Source organism: Colletes gigas, unplaced genomic scaffold (genome assembly GCF_013123115.1).
Source record: "Colletes gigas isolate AHSC1104 unplaced genomic scaffold, ASM1312311v1 Colletes_gigas_Sc00001, whole genome shotgun sequence".
NCBI classification, from domain to species: domain Eukaryota; kingdom Metazoa; phylum Arthropoda; class Insecta; order Hymenoptera; family Colletidae; genus Colletes; species Colletes gigas.
Genome location: NW_025106630.1, coordinates 10,602,983 through 10,622,389, shown reverse-complemented (window position 1 = coordinate 10,622,389; position 19,407 = coordinate 10,602,983). Strand labels below are relative to the sequence as shown.

Genomic DNA, 19,407 nt, shown 5'->3' with positions numbered 1-19,407 from the left:
GCGCACTCTATATTAAAAAATGGTTACCCGGGAAACCATGTCGAACCCAACCACCGTAGTTGATAAAGATAGTGAACGTAAAAAAAATCATCCCCAAATCTCGTCTGTAGTACCACAGACGAGGTAGACGAGTAGACCTTTCATCTAATGTATTTTTTTCGGCCCGTTTCTCTAGGGCCCCGGGACCCATTAGCATTTCCGTGTCACTCGCAACGTTACCAACAAATTCAGAAATGAATTTTAATCTCTTCCATAGCCAACTCATATGTATTTACGCAACACTACAGCTGTTCTAAACCATAATGTACAAAAATGTATTAAAATACAATGATACATATGTCATAAGTACCTAACGGTTATAGGTTATAATATAAAACGATAATTATTATATAAATATGGTACAAAGTTTAAATAACATGAACAAGAGAAGAAGATGCGATTACCAACGACAAGATTAATTAGACACATATGACATGTATTCACTTTTTCGAAACCTTGTGCACGCATGTAAACATATTTATCAAATGGTGGACATTCGTAAACCAAGTTCACTCTTTTACTACACGATACCAATGTGCATGAAGTTAGTCAATTCCTGTCAACGTAAAATTCGTTACAAAGGGCCAAAGCGTGCACGTTGGCATGTTCAATGCACAACAGTATTTTGTTATTTGACAGTGCAAGCACCGACTTATCGAACATTACAAAATGACTGATATTATACAAGGAACGTGTTTGTTAATGTGCCCAGAGAAGGAACGTTGGATGTAAGTCAGCCCTGTTAATAATTATATCTTCAATTCTTGGCAACTATTTTGAGAAATATAGATATAGAATCGTAGTAAGTCCCTTTTAACATTTACCCTTTTCTGAACAAAGGAGAGAGAGAGAAGGTTTGCTACATAGATTCGAAATCGACGAGAGCACGAAGGCAAATAAAAGACCAAAGGCCGATCCAATGAAAACTGTAAAATGCTTCGGTCGTCCAGCAGCCGGGTTAGTTATGACCGATCCCGATCAACTGCGTCCTGCACCCGTATTGTTATCAACGATTAGATACTTGTTCACCAGGTGTGTTTAAAAATCATGATCCCTTCTTACGATACATGGATTCACATCGGTCTCGATAGAACTTAGCGGCGTATTTCAGAATAGCTACGCGATCCGACGTCGATTGGATAATAGTATACGATTTTATCTTCGATCGTTTGAGGGCGGTTAGACAAGACGTTGCGATCCAAAGGATTGATATTTTTACAAGTATTCGGATCTTCGAAATGATCGTTCGATTTTTAGTTTATTCTGCGCAAAGGTACGGTCAATATTTTTTTATTCAGAGTCGTGCAGGATGAAGAGTACATGATACAGCAGTACAGAACACGTCGAGAAACAATTGCAGATTATGCGATCGAAGTATCTACGAATTTAATCCAAAAATGAACTATCAACACCTTTCTGAATGTATAACTCATCTGCTTGTCCTGTATGATGACAATGATTTGAATGACAAAGGAGATTGCCTAGAACTTGATAGATGTATGGAGAAGTTGAGCCTGTACGATGATAAACAGCAAATGGAAGCGTTGTACATTCTTTTAAATATGGGTAATGTTGAAGCTTTAAGAAGAGCATTAAATCTCCCAAGCGATTTAAGGTATATAAATGGTGTGATTAATATTTTCTTTTTCAAGATAAACATTTTCATCATTTTTCTAGAAAATCGTCAGACGTTCAATTATCAATGAAAATATCATTCGCCTGGTACTTGAAAAATTACGCGCGTGTTTGCTCGTTGATTCAACAACTTTCTCCCTTGCTCGTCTGCGCGGCTGTAACCAACTTACAAATCATAAGAAAGTATATAAATTTTGTTGTGTTTTCAAGCACAAGTATCGGATTTGAATGATAATTAAAAAATATTCGTGCATTAACGAACGTTTCAGAACAGCATTGCAAATAATGAGCTCAGGATATAATAGCAAAGTATTGACATTCCCGGGATTGAAATTACAAGAGATTCTATTGTATAGAGACATAGAAAAAGTCCGTGCAGATTGCGAACTATTCGGACTCGCGTTTACAGACCAAAATATTCTATTTCAAAAAACGAATTTCAAAAACGAAGTGCAATCGGTAAGAAAAAAAATACACGTTTTGCAGCTTGATAATTCACGCTCGATACAAGAACATTATTTTGTATTTTAGACGAATCCAGAAATGTATTATACCCACCAATCGCTACACAATTTTTTACCGCAAATTCTTCTTAAATCCATGTAACGCTTTTACAATAAAAATACAGAAATAGTATAAAAAGCACTATACACTACAATAAATTTGTCATTTGAAAAATCCAGTTGTTTGTAGAAAATGTAGTTCTCTCTTTAATAACAAGTAAATAAAGCTTGGTCCATACTCTAGCATTATAAATCAGTGATCATTGAGAGTCACTGGAGGAACTACTTGAAGAATCTGTAGACATAACTTCTACATCCTCTGTTTCCTGTTTATGAGTATTCATAGCAACACTTCCTTGACCACTCACTGACATATGAATTTCGCCAGAAGGATGCCATGCAAATTGATTGGCCTGTGACACTGGTGGTTCTAAAATAACAACATCGATTTGCGTGTGTGCCTAAGAAATAAAATTCAATACAAAGGTATAGAATTGATTTTATCAACTTACCACCCACAGGATGCCCAGCTCTGTGCAAATCTGCTGGTATTCCAGGGTGGGAACCTAACATCTGTCCATTCAAAGGAAGATCACTTAGTCGTCCAAGATATCCCAATCTCATTTCGATATCTATGAGAAGCATGCTCAGACTTATTCGATGCTTAGGCAGAAATCGACAAGAAACACAAGTAGAAGAAATTCACCCGTGGGATATGGTCTCCTAGGATCTCCTTGTTGCCATGTAAGTGGTGCACAAATAGCGTTTGATGCACTTATTCTGTGTGCATACTTGATCAGTTCCTCTGAGGGAACTGGCCTCTTATTGGCGCGAGCAATGGATTGTAGCTTTTGTTTTGCTTGATAAATAGCTGTAGCTAGAATTTGTTCAGCTTCTTTTAATTGCTGCTGTAATTGCCGAATATCTTGATCTTGCCTTTCAACCTCTACTTTTAATGCTTCCATTTTTAAATTAATTTTCGCCTGTTCAGCAGCACGTTTCAAAGTCGCTTTTAACTCGTCGTCTTTGGCAATCAGTAATTCAGTCAGCTGAGCGTGTTCCTCGCTCGAGAGTTTCGATAGCTTTTGAGCGATTGTGTTTTCTATCATTTCTCTAAAACGATGCAAGGTTCATAACAATAGAATTATACTATTTGGCGCGATAATTTCGAATATTCGTAGCTCATTTGTGCCTTACTTTGTTATTAGTTCGATGTCATCGATAAGAGATAACAAAACCTCTCTGGTGCTCTTACCAGAAGCCATTTTTTCCGACGATGCAATCGAAAATTAATAATATTATTTAAGGTGAAACTGTGGAATCTGTTTCTAACATCGTGTGGTATTTCGGTGGTCGCAATTCATGTTAAACCGCAAATTAAACGATCAATTATTAATTATCCGATACAACGTGAAACATTTCCAAAGCTTTTTAACGTCACCGACAACCTGTGTTTATGCGTCACATAGAGGGGCACAAGTTGAAGAAACGTACGTTAGGCAGTGTACATCAACAGAGACACTACTAACGACGAATTTCCTTAGCATCTAACGGACTTTTAATTCTAAGTCGATTAGACATAAGCCACATTACGAATTTTAGAGTTAAAATTCTTTTTATTTTAAAATCTTCCAAAATATACGCATGGAATTTCAGGGCAACATTTCTAATCTCATATTATATTTTCGGAAAAGAATTTTTTTCTCGAAAGTACGTAGGATTTCGGGGGTATGTCTATCGACCAAAAATGACTGCAATTGACCCTCGCAACCGAAAATAATTTTTCCAGAATGATTTGAAATATTTTAATTTTGTCGAAAAATTTGTCTACCTATTCGAATTTTTTTCTCGAAAGTACGTAGGATTTCGGGGGTATGTCTATCGACCAAAAATGACTTCAATTGATCCCCACATCCGAAAATAATTTTTCCAGAATGATTTGAAATATTTTAATTTTGTCGAAAAATTTGTCTACCTATTCGAATTTTTTTCTCGAAAGTGCGTAGGCTTTTGGGGGTATGTCTATCGACCAAAAATGACTGCAATTGACCCCCGCATCCGAAAATAATTTTTCCAGAATGATTTGAAATATTTTAATTTTGTCGAAAAATTTGTCTACCTATTCGAATTTTTTTCTCAAAAGTGCGTAGGCTTTTGGGGGTATGTCTATCGACCAAAAATGACTGCAATTGACCCCTGCATCCGAAAATAATTTTTCCAGAATGATTTGAAATATTTTAATTTTGTCGAAAAATTTGTCTACCTATTCGAATTTTTTTCTCAAAAGTGCGTAGGCTTTTGGGGGTATGTCTATCGACCAAAAATGACTGCAATTGACCCCTGCATCCGAAAATAATTTTTCCAGAATGATTTGAAATATTTTAATTTTGTCGAAAAATTTGTCTACCTATTCGAATTTTTTTCTCGAAAGTGCGTAGGATTTCGGGGGTATGTCTATCGACCAAAAATGACTTCAATTGATCCCCGCATCCGAAAATAATTTTTCCAGAATGATTTGAAATATTTTAATTTTGTCGAAAAATTTGTCTACCTATTCGAATTTTTTTCTCGAAAGTACGTAGGCTTTTGGGGGTATGTCTATCGACCAAAAATGACTGCAATTGACCCTCGCAACCGAAAATAATTTTTCCAGAATGATTCCGAAATTTTCACCAACGTAACAAATATGTGCATTACCAGCAACTTTGAGATAAGCAGGAGGAAATATTCACCGACCCAACCTCAAATAAACGATTACGACAAGAATATCTTTCGCACAGTGTTCTTCTATAAGAACATGAGAATTAAGAATAATATCGACAATAGTCTGAGAAAAAGAATGAACCATCAGAAGAAATACGGAGGAACGTCTTGTAATCGTCAAAGAAAAACAAATTATATACAAAATTAATTTATTTGTTGCATATACGTGCATTGAAATATGAATTTTAAAATGAAATATAAAAAATATTAATTATAACATGACTCGTACATGTTCAAATTTTACACGCGAATAACTATTATTACATTGTTACAACATAGTTTCTTCAAATTTTCGTTGCTGAATAACGCGCGAGAAAATTGTAACCTGAAAACACTTAATGAAAAATGTATACTTCTGCATTTATTTCTACTTCAAGTACCATTCCCGCTTATCAAATTACGTCAAGAACATAATGACGTGTCAGAATGACATAATTTTAAGATCGAATACAATTCTTTTTATCAATCTTTGACGATAAAGATAGTATTCCTGTTGCCGATATCACGCTTGCTTCATTGCTTACGTGTCAAACATTAAGGTATAATACTTATTTTTTCTTACAATAATATGTAATTTTTCTATTTATTACTATTAAATTATGTACTTATTTCATCTATATTTTATAATATGTAGTATTTTGTATATATGAACAATATTATCAATGTAACTTGGTAAGAACTTATACTTTGTAGAATTTAATTTTAAATAAAACATAGGAATGTTTATTATTTTATATGATTCATGCATAAAACGCGAAATAATCCTGTATAGACATTATTTAAAGTTTCCATGGAGCTGTTTCTTTGCATTTTAAGTAGCATTAGCACATCTTTAGCACTAAATGGTCTCTAACATATTAGTTTGTTTTTTTTTAAATTAGAAGTTTAATAACTGTAGAATAATATATTCGAAATAATAATCAGAACAGCACGAAAAAACAATGACAAACAAATCTTGGAATGTACTGGTGACGGGTGGTGCTGGTTACATTGGTTCTCACACAGTTTTGGAACTATTACAAGCAGATTTTAAGGTGGTGGTAATAGACAACTTTAGTAATGCTTATAAAGGTGAGGAGTAACAAATCTAATTGTAACAGGAAAATAAGGGCCTATGATAGTACGAAGAGCCCAAAATAAAATTATATTAACATCTGTTAATCTTAATTTTATATAAGTATTTCTAGTTGCAGCTATATATTTAATATATATAGTATATATTTCTCTTCATAGCTAGAAAATGAATTATAGGAATATAGCTTTATCTTTTACTTGTAGGAAATAATGATACAAAAGCAGAATGTCTGGTGAGAGTTGAAAAAATAACAAACAAAAAAATAACATTTATTCGTTGTGATATAACAAATATCAACGAATTACGAGATGTATTTAAAGAGGTACAATTAAAAATTTTGTTGAGCATTGATTGAAACATGTATCTGAAATTGTTGCTTGTATTGCAGTATACTTTTCATTGTGTCATACACTTTGCTGCTTTGAAAGCTGTGGGTGAATCTTGTGAGAAACCACTGGAATATTATGAAACAAACGTTGGTGGGACACTGAATTTGTTAAAAGTTATGATAGAGCACAATGTAAAGCGTTTGATTTATTCAAGTAGTGCCACTGTTTATGGAACTCCCGAAAAGCTACCATTAGGTGAAAATATGAATACTGGAAATTGCACAAATCCATATGGAAAGACAAAATACATGGTTGAAGAAATTTTAAAAGATCTGTGTATTTCGGACAAGGTACCATGCTTCCTTTATTATTCATTTACAATATAATTAAATATTTGTCACAAAGGAGTTTTTAGGCATGGTCAATTGTATCTCTAAGATATTTTAATCCAGTTGGAGCTCATTCCTCTGGACAGATAGGAGAAGATCCTAACGGAATTCCAAATAATTTAATGCCATATATTGCTCAAGTATCTGTTGGAAAAAGGGAAATGCTATATGTTTATGGTAATGATTATGATACCCCTGATGGAACAGGTAAACGGCTTGATAAAATTACTTTTCTGAAACAAAAAACAGATTAATTTATGACATGTAATTTATAGGAGTCCGTGATTATATTCATATTATGGATTTGGCAGCAGGCCATGTAAAAGCAATGATTTATCAAAAAACTCGTAATCCGACTGGATTTAAAGCAATTAATTTGGGTACTGGAAAGGGTTATTCTGTACTTGAAGTTATACATGCATTTGAAAAGGCATCAGGACGAAAAATACCGTATAAAATAGTTGGTCGTAGACCAGGAGATATAGCTGCCAGTTATGCAGATGCTGGCATAGCTAATAAGGAATTAGATTGGCAAGCCACGAAAAATATAGATGATATGTGTAAGTTGCTATACAAGCAATTAGGTACTTTTAGCGCGATGAAAGATTTTTTTGTTAATTTTACAACTTGTAGGTATAGATACATGGAAGTGGCAACAAAATAATCCAAATGGTTACCAATCTTAACCATAATCACTGATCAGCCAGTTAAACATTCTTAAATATTCTAATAAACTTTATTTTTTTATTATGTTATTCAAATGTAAGCCATGGTGGTGTCTAGTTACCAAAGTTTAGACCAAAGCACAAGGTAGATTGATATTTATCTAATATTAAGTACATGCAATAATTTCTACTTTCAAAATCAATTCCAGAGGATATAATGGTTATAATTATTATAAATACGTTTGATCGATCTGTTCCTTAAGTAATAGTCATTCAGATATGAATCAAAAAATATTTGATGTTTAGTATTAAATTATTGTGCCATATAATTTATGTACCTGTATTAATTTCAAAAATTGAATATCATTATTGATATAGATACAGATATTCTATATCTGTATATATCTGCATATATTTGTATTGTTCTAATGTGCAATAAATATTAATTGTATAGACCAAGGTGCTATAAAAAGAAAGAAATTTCTTTAATAGAGAAAATATTTTATTTTATTATGAATTTTGCATTGGTATACAGCGATCGTATGTTTCTCGGATTCACTCCTTTTATCGGTTTTAGCTTTTTCATTTTCATATTAGTAACAATAATTAAAAATATTTTTCGATTGCACATGCTTTGGCCGCCATTTCTTGATAAGCTTGGACGTTTTGCCATAGAGGGCGCCTTGGGTACACACATTACTAAGCATTATTTTAGTTCAGTCGTATGGTTGGTAGGTAGTAACTAGTAACAGCTTTTTTGTTAGTCTGCGGCGACGTTGAAACGAGTAGTTAGTGAATGAATGAAAGACTAATTTGTTAGCAGTGTTTTCAAAGCTAGTGAAGTTGTTTAGTGCGATTTGTTTTGATCCGACATGACATCGGTTAAAGATTTGACGAGGGAAGACGTACAAATCGAACCGCCCTGTACCGAAAATTCAGCAACAGATCGCAATTCAAGATGTGGTTCGCCGAAACGCGGAACTACACTTTCAACTAGCACAAGTAGCTTCGAGGCGCTGGATCCTCACGATCCAAATCTAAGTCGTTTAGCCAATATGATGTTTAAAAAAACCGGTGAATATTTGCAAGAAGAACTAACTTCTACTCACGCCGACTATCGCTTGTTAGAACGATTAAACAAAGAGACGATTGCGAAGTATACCGAATTGAAAACAATATCTTCCAGCGTAGCTCAATCTTTAGAATCATTAAACGAAAAATATAAAAAATTGCAACCGATCTTGGATAACATCAACGAGATTGACGACAGTGTAACTAAACTGGAACAAGCTGCATATAAATTAGCAACGTATGCCAAACGATTGGAAGCAAAATTTAAAGACATTGAAAAGGATACGAGAAACAAATAAGTCTGTGATACATAACGTAATATATACGAAATATAAGTATATTCATATACTGAACGTTACAATAAAAGTGAGTTAAATACTGGAAGAAAAATAGGATTGAAATTTATAACATTTTTTGTGATAAATGGATTTATTTAATTGTATGTATATTTATATAAATACTGTACATATTTGACTTTACAATTACCGATATGTAAAGTGAAAATTTGTAATTGATTCAAATGTTATAATATTCGTTGTTGAATTATGAAGAAAATAGAGAAATCTTTATTTATAATTATGTGTCTTGTTTGTTTAGGTAAATAACAGTGAAAAATAACAGCAACCAATTCGCATTCTTATAATTAATTATATTAAAGTACAGTTGCACGCACACACATATAAAGAATCTGTAAAAGATTATTGTGTTGCGTGTTGCCTTACAATATATCACATAATATATTTCAATTTTGTAGTCAACTATTTTCTAAGTGTATTGTGTGTTATTTATGAATCTACATGCTACCACTTTCTCCTTGCAAAGTATAAGATATTACAAATTTTGCTATAGAATAATCTACAGGAAATAATTTATGATGTTGATAAAAGAAAAAGAAAAAAATAAATATTCTTAAATGTAATGGAAAAACATAACTATGGAATTATAACAATACACAATGTTATTAAACACAAGACTTCTGCTACTGTACAATGTACCGATTCGATGCCATTTATAATATTATATTAACATTTTTGATGCAGAAGTATTCAGAATACGATAGTTTATTATATCATTGAAATATGCGATGAATGCAGTCAATTATAATTTGTTTCCTATACATAAGCAACGAGTTTTTAATTGCTTGTTAATTGAAGTTCATACAATGCTTGTTAAATGTTTAGCACTTGATAAGTATTAAGAAATTTTCGAATTTATGTTTGTGAGTTTTGCCATTTGATAAACTTTAATTATTTCTTCTTACAACAACAAAAATAATACACTAAATATTTCAACATTGCATTCAATATCGTAACGATGCATCAGTGAACCTCAAAGTAAAATCATAAGAAAAAAATTTTTTTAAAGTTTAAAACTAAATTGCTCCTAATTACCGGTATTGTTTAATTGATCTTAACAATCTAAGAAATTTCCAGCCATCAATAATTCTAATGCAATTTCAGGTGCAATAGGAAATTCCGGTATTTCGGTACTGCTATTCGTATAACGTACTTTATAAGTAAAATACATGCAAACCTTTTGTAATACATGAGAGCTGTAAGTAAAAGATAGTTTCATATATATAGATACACCTATATAGTTTTCAAATATATCGAAATATTATTTTAAAACGTAAATAATTAACTTACGGGATTTCACGGAAATTAACCTCATTGGCTTCGTTTTCGGCAAATTGTCCGGGACCACTTAACATAGCCTTTATGGTTCCACTAGTCAAAGCATGTTCACGTTTAATAATAAATTCGTGTCCATCACTGCTCACTAGTTTCACATACATCGCGTCTGGTCCTTCGCATCCTCCATAAATTTGTCCACTTTCTTGCTAAAATTTTAGTTCATTACATACATTATGTTATAGTAGATATAGCTTTAAATATTACATTGGTAATTCTAACTACTCTACAATGGGAACTATTGTTAGTAACAAAAGACAGGGAAAATAATTTAAAAAAGTATTGAAAAAATTAAAAAAAAGAAATCATTAAGCAGCAAAATTTTAATTTGCAGAAATAGGTACCGCATGCAGGTCAATAGATGAACTGCCTTCTTCTTCTTCTGCATTTTTGACAGTTTCTTCCTCATTGGGCTTGATCCAAAGAAAAATTAGCATTAATCAACAAATTGTTTACCATAATTTTCCTGTTTTCCAATTAGAGGAATCAATGAAATTTCAGTCATGATAGCAGCCCAATCATAACTGTGTGTAGTTTTCTTTTAAATACATTTCACATATCCCAGTTGTCATGCATAAGTTAGGCATGCATAATATTTTAAGAAAAGAAAAACATACCTTTCCGGCTTGCATATTCATATCATTCGACATATTTCTGTTTTATTGGGTGTATAGTATTTCTAAAACGAAGGAAGTTATTATTTGTAAGTAAATTATTCTGTTGTGTAGAAAAACGAAATATGTACTTCAAAAGATTTTTCTATCAAGTCAGTGTTTACGAAATGTTTCCTTGAATTACAATTTTAGATTTTAAATATTTTATTTAAAGAAAGAAAAATATATATGATGGTCTATTAATAATATGACATTTCATATGCACCAACCTAATGCATTGTCATTCAATCATGAAAGATGTAATTATTTCTGTTTAAAACTGAGCAACTATGATACCATTGAGTCCTAATCCCCACACATTTCCTTAATTGTAATGCAAGGTCAGTTTTTACTCCATCGTTCGTGTAGACGTAAAGGTTACTCTGAACGTTAAGACATAACGCGTCATAATGGATTCAATATTAACCACAAATATTATGAATCAACGTCGATGTATACCCATAATCGAACACATTGTAAAAATTTTAATGGAGAAATAATCATGAGAGGGAGATCATGCATGAAAAGGAAAACAAAGGAATATCTGTTACGTTTAGCGTAAACTGTGTGCTAACAATTGCAACTACTTGGGATGACAAAATTGAACGACGTATTTTTCGCCGCGTGCCGCGTAAAAACAAAAAAGTTATACATACCTTGTTGGAAAATGTGTTTCTATAAAATGTAGTCTTTTCGTTCACGATAAAGTTTTCTTAATAAGAGCAATGGCAATTAATATGGCTACTAGCAATGTCGTGTTCAGTTCTCGATGAGTCGAAACTACTCCATCTTCAGTTTGATTTGACGCCACGATTGGATAAGATCAAAACTTGAATCGTAAAACTTGCCAAACATTTTACTCCGTTAAAACACAGTTGTTCGATAAAACTTTTGCTATTGTCGATAGTTTGCTTGTTTTGTCAATGCGATTCAAGTGACACGATTTATATAGTCGGTTAGTTTGCTTTAAGCTGTTTTTTTAATTGTATTGAAAGTTCAAGACGATGGAGGCTGAACGTGCTGGATAAATATTCAAAATTCTGCGATCCGTTGCAATAAATATTAATTGTGTAGACCAAGGTGCTATAAAAAGAAAGAAATTTCTTTAATAGAGAAAATATTTTATTTTATTATGAATTTTGCATTGGTATACAGCGATCGTATGTTTCTCGGATACACTCCTTTTATCGGTTTTAGCTTTTTTATTTTCATATTAGTAACAATAATTAAAAATATTTTTCGATTGCACATACTTGGGCCGCCATTTCTTGATAAGCTTGGACGTTTTGCCATAGAGGGCGCCTTGGGTACACACATTACTAAGCATTATTTTAGTTCAGTCGTATGGTTGGTAGGTAGTAACTAGTAACAGCTTTTTTGTTAGTCTGCGGCGACGTTGAAACGAGTAGTTAGTGAATGAATGAAAGACTAATTTGTTAGCAGTGTTTTCAAAGCTAGTGAAGTTGTTTAGTGCGATTTGTTTTGATCCGACATGACATCGGTTAAAGATTTGACGAGGGAAGACGTACAAATCGAACCGCCCTGTACCGAAAATTCAGCAACAGATCGCAATTCAAGATGTGGTTCGCCGAAACGCGGAACTACACTTTCAACTAGCACAAGTAGCTTCGAGGCGCTGGATCCTCACGATCCAAATCTAAGTCGTTTAGCCAACATGATGTTTAAAAAAACCGGTGAATATTTGCAAGAAGAACTAACTTCTACTCACGCCGACTATCGCTTGTTAGAACGATTAAACAAAGAGACGATTGCGAAGTATACCGAATTGAAAACAATATCTTCCAGCGTAGCTCAATCTTTAGATTCATTAAACGAAAAATATAAAAAATTGCAACCGATCTTGGATAACATCAACGAGATTGACGACAGTGTAACTAAACTGGAACAAGCTGCATATAAATTAGCAACGTATGCCAAACGATTGGAAGCAAAATTTAAAGACATTGAAAAGGATACGAGAAACAAATAAGTCTGTGATACATAACGTAATATATACGAAATATAAGTATATTCATATACTGAACGTTACAATAAAAGTGAGTTAAATACTGGAAGAAAAAAAGGATTGAAACTTATAAAATTTTTTGTGATAAATGGATTTATTTAATTGTATGTATATTTATATAAATACTGTACATATTTGACTTTACAATTACCGATATGTAAAGTGAAAATTTGTAATTGATTCAAATGTTATAATATTCGTTGTTGAATTATGAAGAAAATAGAGAAATCTTTATTTATAATTATGTGTCTTGTTTGTTTAGGTAAATAACAGTGAAAAATAACAGCAACCAATTCGCATTCTTATAATTAATTATATTAAAGTACAGTTGCACGCACACAAATATAAAGAGTCTGTAAAAGATTATTGTGTTGCGTGTTGTCTTACAATATATCACATAATATATTTCAATTTTGTAGTTCAACTATTTTCTAAGTGTATTGTGTGTTATTTATGAATCTACATGCTATCACTTTCTCCTTGCAAAGTATAAGATATTACAAATTTTGCTATAGAATAATGTACAGGAAATAATTTATGATGTTGATAAAAGAAAAAGAAAAAAATAAATATTCTTAAATGTAATGGAAAAACATAACTATGGAATTATAACAATACACAATGTTATTAAACACAAGACTTCTGCTACTGTACAATGTACCGATTCGATGCCATTTATAATATTATATTAACATTTTTGATGCAGAAGTATTCAGAATACGATAGTTTATTATATCATTGAAATATGCGATGAATGCAGTCAATTATAATTTGTTTCCTATACATAAGCAACGAGTTTTTAATTGCTTGTTAATTGAAGTTCATACAATGCTTGTTAAATGTTTAGCACTTGATAAGTATTAAGAAATTTTCGAATTTATGTTTGTGAGTTTTGCCATTTGATAAACTTTAATTATTTCTTTTTACAACAACAAAAATAAGACACTAAATATTTCAACATTGCATTCAATATCGTAACGATGCATCAGTGAACCTCAAAGTAAAATCATAAGAAAAAAATTTTTTTAAAGTTTAAAACTAAATTGCTCCTAATTACCGGTATTGTTTAATTGATCTTAACAATCTAAGAAATTTCCAGCCATCAATAATTCTAATGCAATTTCAGGTGCAATAGGAAATTCCGGTATTTCGGTACTGCTATTCGTATAACGTACTTTATAAGTAAAATACATGCAAACCTTTTGTAATACATGAGAGCTGTAAGTAAAAGATAGTTTCATATATATAGATACACCTATATAGTTTTCAAATATATCGAAATATTATTTTAAAATCGTAAAAAATTAACTTACGGGATTTCACGGAAATGAACCTCATTGGTTTCGTTTTCGGCAAATTGTCCGGGACCACTTAACATAGCCTTTATGGTTCCACTAGTCAAAGCATGTTTACGTCTAATAATAAATTCGTGTCCATCACTGCTCACTAGTTTCACATACATCGCGTCTGGTCCTTCGCATCCTCCATAAATTTGTCCAAATTCGTCCTAAAATTTTAGTTCATTACATACATTATGTTATAGTAGATATGGCTTTAAATATTACATTGGTAATTCTAACTACTCTACAATGGGAACTATTGTTAGTAACAAAAGACAGGGAAAATAATTTAAAAAATTATTGAAAAAATTAAAAAAAAGAAATCATTAAACAGCAAAATTTTAATTTGCAGAAATATATACCGCATTCAGGTCAATAGGTGAACTGCCTTCTTCTTCTTCTGCATTTTTGACAGTTTCTTCCTCATTGGGCTTGATCCAAAGAAAAATTCTCATTAATCAACAAATTGTTTACCATAATTTTCCTGTTTTCCAATTAGAGGAATCAATGAAATTTCAGTCATGATAGCAGCCCAATCATAACTGTGAGTAGTTTTCTTTTAAATACATTTCACATATCCCAGTTGTCATGCATAAGTTAGGCATGCATAATATTTTAAGAAAAGAAAAACATACCTTTCCGGCTTGCATATTCATATCATTCGACATATTTCTGTTTTATTGGGTGTATAGTATTTCTAAAACGAAGGAAGTTATTATTTGTAAGTAAATTATTCTGTTGTGTAGAAAAACGAAATATGTACTTCAAAAGATTTTTCTATCAAGTCAGTGTTTACGAAATGTTTCCTTGAATTACAATTTTAGATTTTAAATATTTTATTTAAAGAAGGAAAAATATATATGATGGTCTATTAATAATATGACATTTCATATGCACCAACCTAATGCATTGTCATTCAATCATGAAAGATGTAATTATTTTTGTTTAAAACTGAGCAACTATGTTACCATTGAGTCCTAATCCGCACACATTTCCTTAATTGTAATGCAAGGTCAGTTTTTACTCCATCGTTCGTGTAGACGTAAAGGTTACTCTGAACGTTAAGACATAACGCGTCATAATGGATTCAATATTAACCACAAATATTATGAATCAACGTCGATGTATACCCGTAATCGAACATATTGTAAAAATTTTAATGGAGAAATAATCATGAGAGGGAGACCATGCGTGAAAAGGAAAACAAAGGAATATCTGTTACGTTTAGCGTAAACTGTGTGCTAACAATTGCAACTACTTGGGATGACAAAATTGGAACGACGTATTTTTCACCGCGTACCGCGTAAAAACAAAAAATTATACATACCTTGTTGGAAAATGTGTTTCTATAAAATGTAGTCTTTTCGTTCACGATAAAGTTTTCTTAATAAGAGCAATGGCAATTAATATGGCTACTAGCAATGTCGTGTTCAGTTCTCGATGAGTCGAAACTACTCCATCTTCAGTTTGATTTGACGCCACGATTGGATAAGATCAAAACTTGAATCGTAAAACTTGCCAAACATTTTACTCCGTTAAAACACAGTTGTTCGATAAAACTTTTGCTATTGTCGATAGTTTGCTTGTTTTGTCAATGCGATTCAAGTGACACGATTTATATGGTAGGTTAGTTTGCTTTAACCTGTACTTTTAATTGCATTGAAAGTTCAAGACGATGGAGGCTGAACGTGCTGGGTAAATATTCAAAATACTGCGATCCGTTGTTTTTAAAATTGTTATGAAATTTCATTTATAAAGAAAAAAATACAACAAATGCTTGATAGATGGGTAGACTCTTTTAATTTTTATAGATGTGTACGAAGGTTAGACGAAGTACGCGAAACCTTAGAGTTAGCTGCTATTAAAGAGTCTAGTTTGCAAAATGTGACCCAAATATTGTATTCTATGTCGGAACGTGATTCAGAAACTCGCATAAAGTTATTAGAACTCGATGAACGTTTATTGGAAACTATCAAAGTAGGAAATAGGTATGTGTTTATTTAAGTTGTTGGCTCCCGCTTAGTCGCGCGAATGAGAATCCTATAAGAATACCTTAGCATTGTCGAACTCGTATCACCTGCGCGACTAACGTTGGGTTAATAATCTTCCAGTATCTTGTTACTATCTGCAGTGTTTCAGTTTAATGTTTAAAGGCAATAAGCAAGATTCTGTTGTTTTGTGTACAAAAAGTCAAACATACGACATTAAGGAAGCAGAAACCTCCAATTCGTGTATATTAATACCAAATTTAAGTTTATCCAAACAAGCAAGTACAAATACAAAGGATCGCGTAATAAAAACTTGTAATGTCTCAGGGGTTTTTCATAAGTATTACGAGGTATGCTAATTAAATGGGAACAATGCATGTGTAAATTAGTAATTTATAAATTTCCAAAATAATCAAGGTAAAGGACTGTAAGCCCAAGTTAGAGAAATTACTTAGCGTGCTTGAACCCACTTCTTTCAAAGGAATAGAGTATGAATCAACAATAGCTCAAGAACTTTTGTATGATTGGCATAAATTAAAAAATGAAATACAAGCCAGCGAAGATGAACTGTATCAAGCACTAAATGAATATTCGATAGTTAATATCGATGGTATTATATTTCTTTCTAAAACATTGGTTTTTTTATATTGTAATTTACATAAAAATTATAACATTAATACAAACCGGGAAAACATTAATTTGTGCTCAACACTGATATCAAGACATTTATTTGAAGAAGAAAGTACCCAAGTTGTTGCCAAAGCTGGTAACTTCCTTCCAGAGAGCAAGAATTAATGTTCCCTGGTATACACCAATGTTATAACTTGAGTGTAAATATACTCTGTACAGTGTTTTATATTGTTCTGAAGGGTATTATCGTCTGATATCATTCGAATTTGAAGTAAAATGTTTAACGTTAATGTTGGATTTTTTCGATGAAAATTGTTGGGAATTAAATCAGGTAGACAAAGAAGTTACATACGAGTCATTGAAGGAATTTATTCCCAAGCCTGTATTTGATCTTTTATTTGCCAAGTATACAGAAACAAGTAACGAATCGAAAGAAGATGGAACACGTTTGTATAGGTATTCGAATTTTTTTGGGAATATATGACATAGATTTTTATTTTATATTGCTGCTACAAAGAATAATATTATAGATACAGCGAAGAGAAATGCTGTAGATCCTTGGCAAAAGTTCTACTTATCGCCTCGCCGGTAACCGAGTATAAGCAATTTATGGAATCATGGCAAATCGGTACTCCGGAAAGTAAGACGCGATTTATTTAAATGAAATTTATTGACAAAGTATAGATTCAAATAGCACTTTTCTCAATGTAGAAATGGAATCAAAGGAAGAATATTTGAGCGGTATAGCGCTTGTTACGTGGAATAGTTCAACATTGAAAAAAGAAGTAGTATCTTTCTCAGAAACAGTATTGTCAAATAATATTAACGAGAGGTTCAATGAACTGTTCAAAGCAAAAGATAAATGGACAGTACAAGAAATAACACCTTACATTGTGTATGTAACATGCTCGTAGAACGAAGCAGGACCTTTTTCGTTCTTTGTTGCATAAGTTTTTTTTTTTTGTGTTTCAGAAATTTGTCAACGACCAAACTAAATGTCAACGCTCTTTTAACTAAATATGCTAGATGTTCGATAGTTAATGGTATTAAGTATTATAGCTCGAAGCTCGGTAAATAGTTGAAATGATTGAAACTGTTCGTTATACTGAAATCATTCGCGCCGTTTATTTCGCTTGTGATCATGATACATAGTTACATTTACACAATTTTATAAATATCTTCGAAGTATTATTACGCATTGTGTTTACTTTTATCATTCGTCATCTAATCGTGAAGAGTAACACGTTCAATCATGATAGACTGCCGTAACTTCGATACTTATTCCTTCTTAGCAAACTGTGTTTGTAGTTCGAAGGACAACTACCAGCACTATTAGTTACAAATGACTCGTACATTTATCATTTCGTCATAAATTACGAAATCTAATATTATATAACGTGATTGCGGAACAATTTTAGCCGTTAATGTTAAAATAAAATAAGCTTTTTTATATTTGTTTCCTAGTTAATTTGTAAATACAAGCGATCGAATAAATTTACCAAAACTTTGATGATCCCATCAACAGGGCGATCAATCGAATCTTTCACGAAGATATGTAGGCTTGTAATATTTTTTTTTTATCGCATTAAATTGGGCGTACAGTAAATTTGGTTTAAAAGAGTTTTTTTTTTTTACTTTTAATCGTGTCATCACATATTATGATATTCGTTACGACGTAGTTGTAATAATTACATACAATGTAAAGGAATCGAAAAGAAAATTATACCTTATACGATAAATGTTATAATATTGGAGGCAGTATAAATATTTTAATACATCGTACAGTTGAAAATTAAAAAACGTCTTAAATATTTTAATGCAGTTTTGGTAATTGGAATTCAAGTTTTTTTTCTTTAATCGGTTACAAATTAATTTCTTTTTTCGCGATTAATAAAACTCGCCGAAAGTAACATTCAACTCGATTGCCAACGTCACCGTTTGAATAATGTAAATTTCGAATATTTATTTATATACATTTAACGTAGTTCAAAGAGAAACGTATCTTATGCTCTCGATACAATAGCAGCGTCAAACGTTGTAATCGTAAGTTACAGATTCCTGGGATAAAAATTCATTAACGTGTAACTGTACATTTCCAACCCCCTTGATAGAAATTTCTATCTGGTTACACAAACACACACGCCTTGGCACATTACTTTTTAGAACCTTGAGTGTCGTAAAATAACGAATGGTATAAAAGTGCAATCGATCGGCATGAAAAATAATTCGGAAAATTAATAAAAAAAAAAAAAAAAATGCCACTTCGATACGAAACTAAAAACCTTCCCAGGAACGGAAACGTTAACAAATTCTATAAAAATGGAATACTTTACATCTATGGAATATTTAATAGATCCGTAAATGCATAGGCGCACTGTGTTGACAAGGCGTCAATACTATTCTTATGCAAAGATGAAATTTTCTATAAATATTTTGTAGGAACTGACTTGCCGTTGAAGAATGATTTGCTTTTTTATAAAACATTCTGTATAAATTTCACAAATCGGTATGAATAGCTAAATAATTACCTAATAGAAATAACATTCAGTCCCATTTTACATTGTAATCACTCCCCCTAGCAGGAAATAGACTATTAAATTATGGATTCGT

The 19,407-nt window shown here is 32.0% G+C and overlaps 8 protein-coding genes across 18 annotated transcripts; 5 read left to right on the top strand and 3 right to left on the bottom strand.

Moving 5' to 3' along the window:
• The first annotated feature begins 331 nt into the window (after positions 1–331).
• On the top strand, positions 332–2,428 carry LOC122397654 (SAC3 domain-containing protein 1). Its single transcript, XM_043396948.1, has 7 exons — positions 332–767; positions 880–1,071; positions 1,151–1,312; positions 1,400–1,654; positions 1,717–1,857; positions 1,944–2,133; positions 2,206–2,428. The coding sequence occupies exons 1-7, from the start codon at positions 709–711 to the stop codon at positions 2,278–2,280; spliced, it is 1,074 nt and encodes a 357-aa protein (XP_043252883.1). The 5' UTR covers positions 332–708; the 3' UTR covers positions 2,281–2,428.
• On the bottom strand, positions 2,291–3,943 carry LOC122397673 (mediator of RNA polymerase II transcription subunit 4). Its single transcript, XM_043396988.1, has 4 exons — positions 3,375–3,943; positions 2,884–3,290; positions 2,690–2,809; positions 2,291–2,607 (listed from the first exon to the last, which is right to left on the bottom strand). Exons 1-4 carry the CDS (start codon positions 3,440–3,442, stop codon positions 2,438–2,440), a joined length of 765 nt encoding a protein of 254 aa, XP_043252923.1. The 5' UTR covers positions 3,443–3,943; the 3' UTR covers positions 2,291–2,437.
• Positions 2,820–7,745, top strand: LOC122397660 (UDP-glucose 4-epimerase). The gene is made up of 8 exons (XM_043396960.1): positions 2,820–2,921; positions 4,831–5,479; positions 5,865–6,011; positions 6,219–6,337; positions 6,404–6,694; positions 6,760–6,940; positions 7,009–7,293; positions 7,367–7,745. Exons 3-8 carry the CDS (start codon positions 5,882–5,884, stop codon positions 7,417–7,419), a joined length of 1,059 nt encoding a protein of 352 aa, XP_043252895.1. The 5' UTR covers positions 2,820–2,921; positions 4,831–5,479; positions 5,865–5,881; the 3' UTR covers positions 7,420–7,745.
• A 314-nt stretch (positions 7,746–8,059) lies between these two features.
• LOC122395860 (biogenesis of lysosome-related organelles complex 1 subunit 2-like) lies at positions 8,060–9,045 on the top strand. The gene has a single exon (XM_043393769.1). The coding sequence runs from the start codon at positions 8,271–8,273 to the stop codon at positions 8,766–8,768; it is 498 nt and encodes a 165-aa protein (XP_043249704.1). The 5' UTR covers positions 8,060–8,270; the 3' UTR covers positions 8,769–9,045.
• A 16-nt stretch (positions 9,046–9,061) lies between these two features.
• On the bottom strand, positions 9,062–12,118 carry LOC122395878 (elongin-C). Of its 6 annotated transcripts, none has more exons than XM_043393800.1 (7): positions 12,067–12,118; positions 11,470–11,896; positions 11,044–11,196; positions 10,778–10,839; positions 10,505–10,573; positions 10,116–10,309; positions 9,062–10,021 (listed from the first exon to the last, which is right to left on the bottom strand). In XM_043393800.1, the coding sequence occupies exons 4-7, from the start codon at positions 10,808–10,810 to the stop codon at positions 9,880–9,882; spliced, it is 438 nt and encodes a 145-aa protein (XP_043249735.1). In that variant the 5' UTR covers positions 10,811–10,839; positions 11,044–11,196; positions 11,470–11,896; positions 12,067–12,118; the 3' UTR covers positions 9,062–9,879. The 6 variants fall into 6 exon arrangements, with proteins under 6 accessions (XP_043249735.1, XP_043249742.1, XP_043249757.1 ...); XM_043393807.1 differs by having other exon boundaries at positions 11,111–11,196; XM_043393822.1 differs by lacking the exon at positions 10,505–10,573.
• Positions 12,119–12,146: 28 nt separating this feature from the next.
• Positions 12,147–13,080, top strand: LOC122395868 (biogenesis of lysosome-related organelles complex 1 subunit 2-like). Its single transcript, XM_043393781.1, has one exon. It carries the CDS (start codon positions 12,306–12,308, stop codon positions 12,801–12,803), a length of 498 nt encoding a protein of 165 aa, XP_043249716.1. The 5' UTR covers positions 12,147–12,305; the 3' UTR covers positions 12,804–13,080.
• On the bottom strand, positions 13,077–15,813 carry LOC122395918 (elongin-C-like). Of its 4 annotated transcripts, XM_043393852.1 has the most exons (6): positions 15,507–15,798; positions 15,148–15,233; positions 14,815–14,876; positions 14,542–14,610; positions 14,153–14,346; positions 13,086–14,057 (listed from the first exon to the last, which is right to left on the bottom strand). In XM_043393852.1, the coding sequence occupies exons 3-6, from the start codon at positions 14,845–14,847 to the stop codon at positions 13,916–13,918; spliced, it is 438 nt and encodes a 145-aa protein (XP_043249787.1). In that variant the 5' UTR covers positions 14,848–14,876; positions 15,148–15,233; positions 15,507–15,798; the 3' UTR covers positions 13,086–13,915. The 4 variants fall into 4 exon arrangements, with proteins under 4 accessions (XP_043249805.1, XP_043249795.1, XP_043249787.1 ...); XM_043393870.1 differs by lacking the exon at positions 14,542–14,610 and having other exon boundaries at positions 13,077–14,057; positions 15,507–15,813; XM_043393842.1 differs by lacking the exon at positions 15,148–15,233 and having other exon boundaries at positions 13,092–14,057; positions 15,507–15,790.
• On the top strand, positions 15,739–18,249 carry LOC122395839 (sister chromatid cohesion protein DCC1). Of its 3 annotated transcripts, XM_043393747.1 has the most exons (8): positions 15,739–15,874; positions 15,991–16,167; positions 16,319–16,517; positions 16,585–16,777; positions 17,037–17,253; positions 17,328–17,437; positions 17,509–17,692; positions 17,770–18,249. In XM_043393747.1, the coding sequence occupies exons 1-8, from the start codon at positions 15,855–15,857 to the stop codon at positions 17,873–17,875; spliced, it is 1,206 nt and encodes a 401-aa protein (XP_043249682.1). In that variant the 5' UTR covers positions 15,739–15,854; the 3' UTR covers positions 17,876–18,249. The 3 variants fall into 3 exon arrangements, with proteins under 3 accessions (XP_043249682.1, XP_043249676.1, XP_043249690.1); XM_043393741.1 differs by lacking the exon at positions 15,739–15,874 and having other exon boundaries at positions 15,927–16,167; XM_043393755.1 differs by lacking the exon at positions 15,739–15,874 and having other exon boundaries at positions 16,054–16,167; positions 16,311–16,517.
• Positions 18,250–19,407: the final 1,158 nt, after the last annotated feature.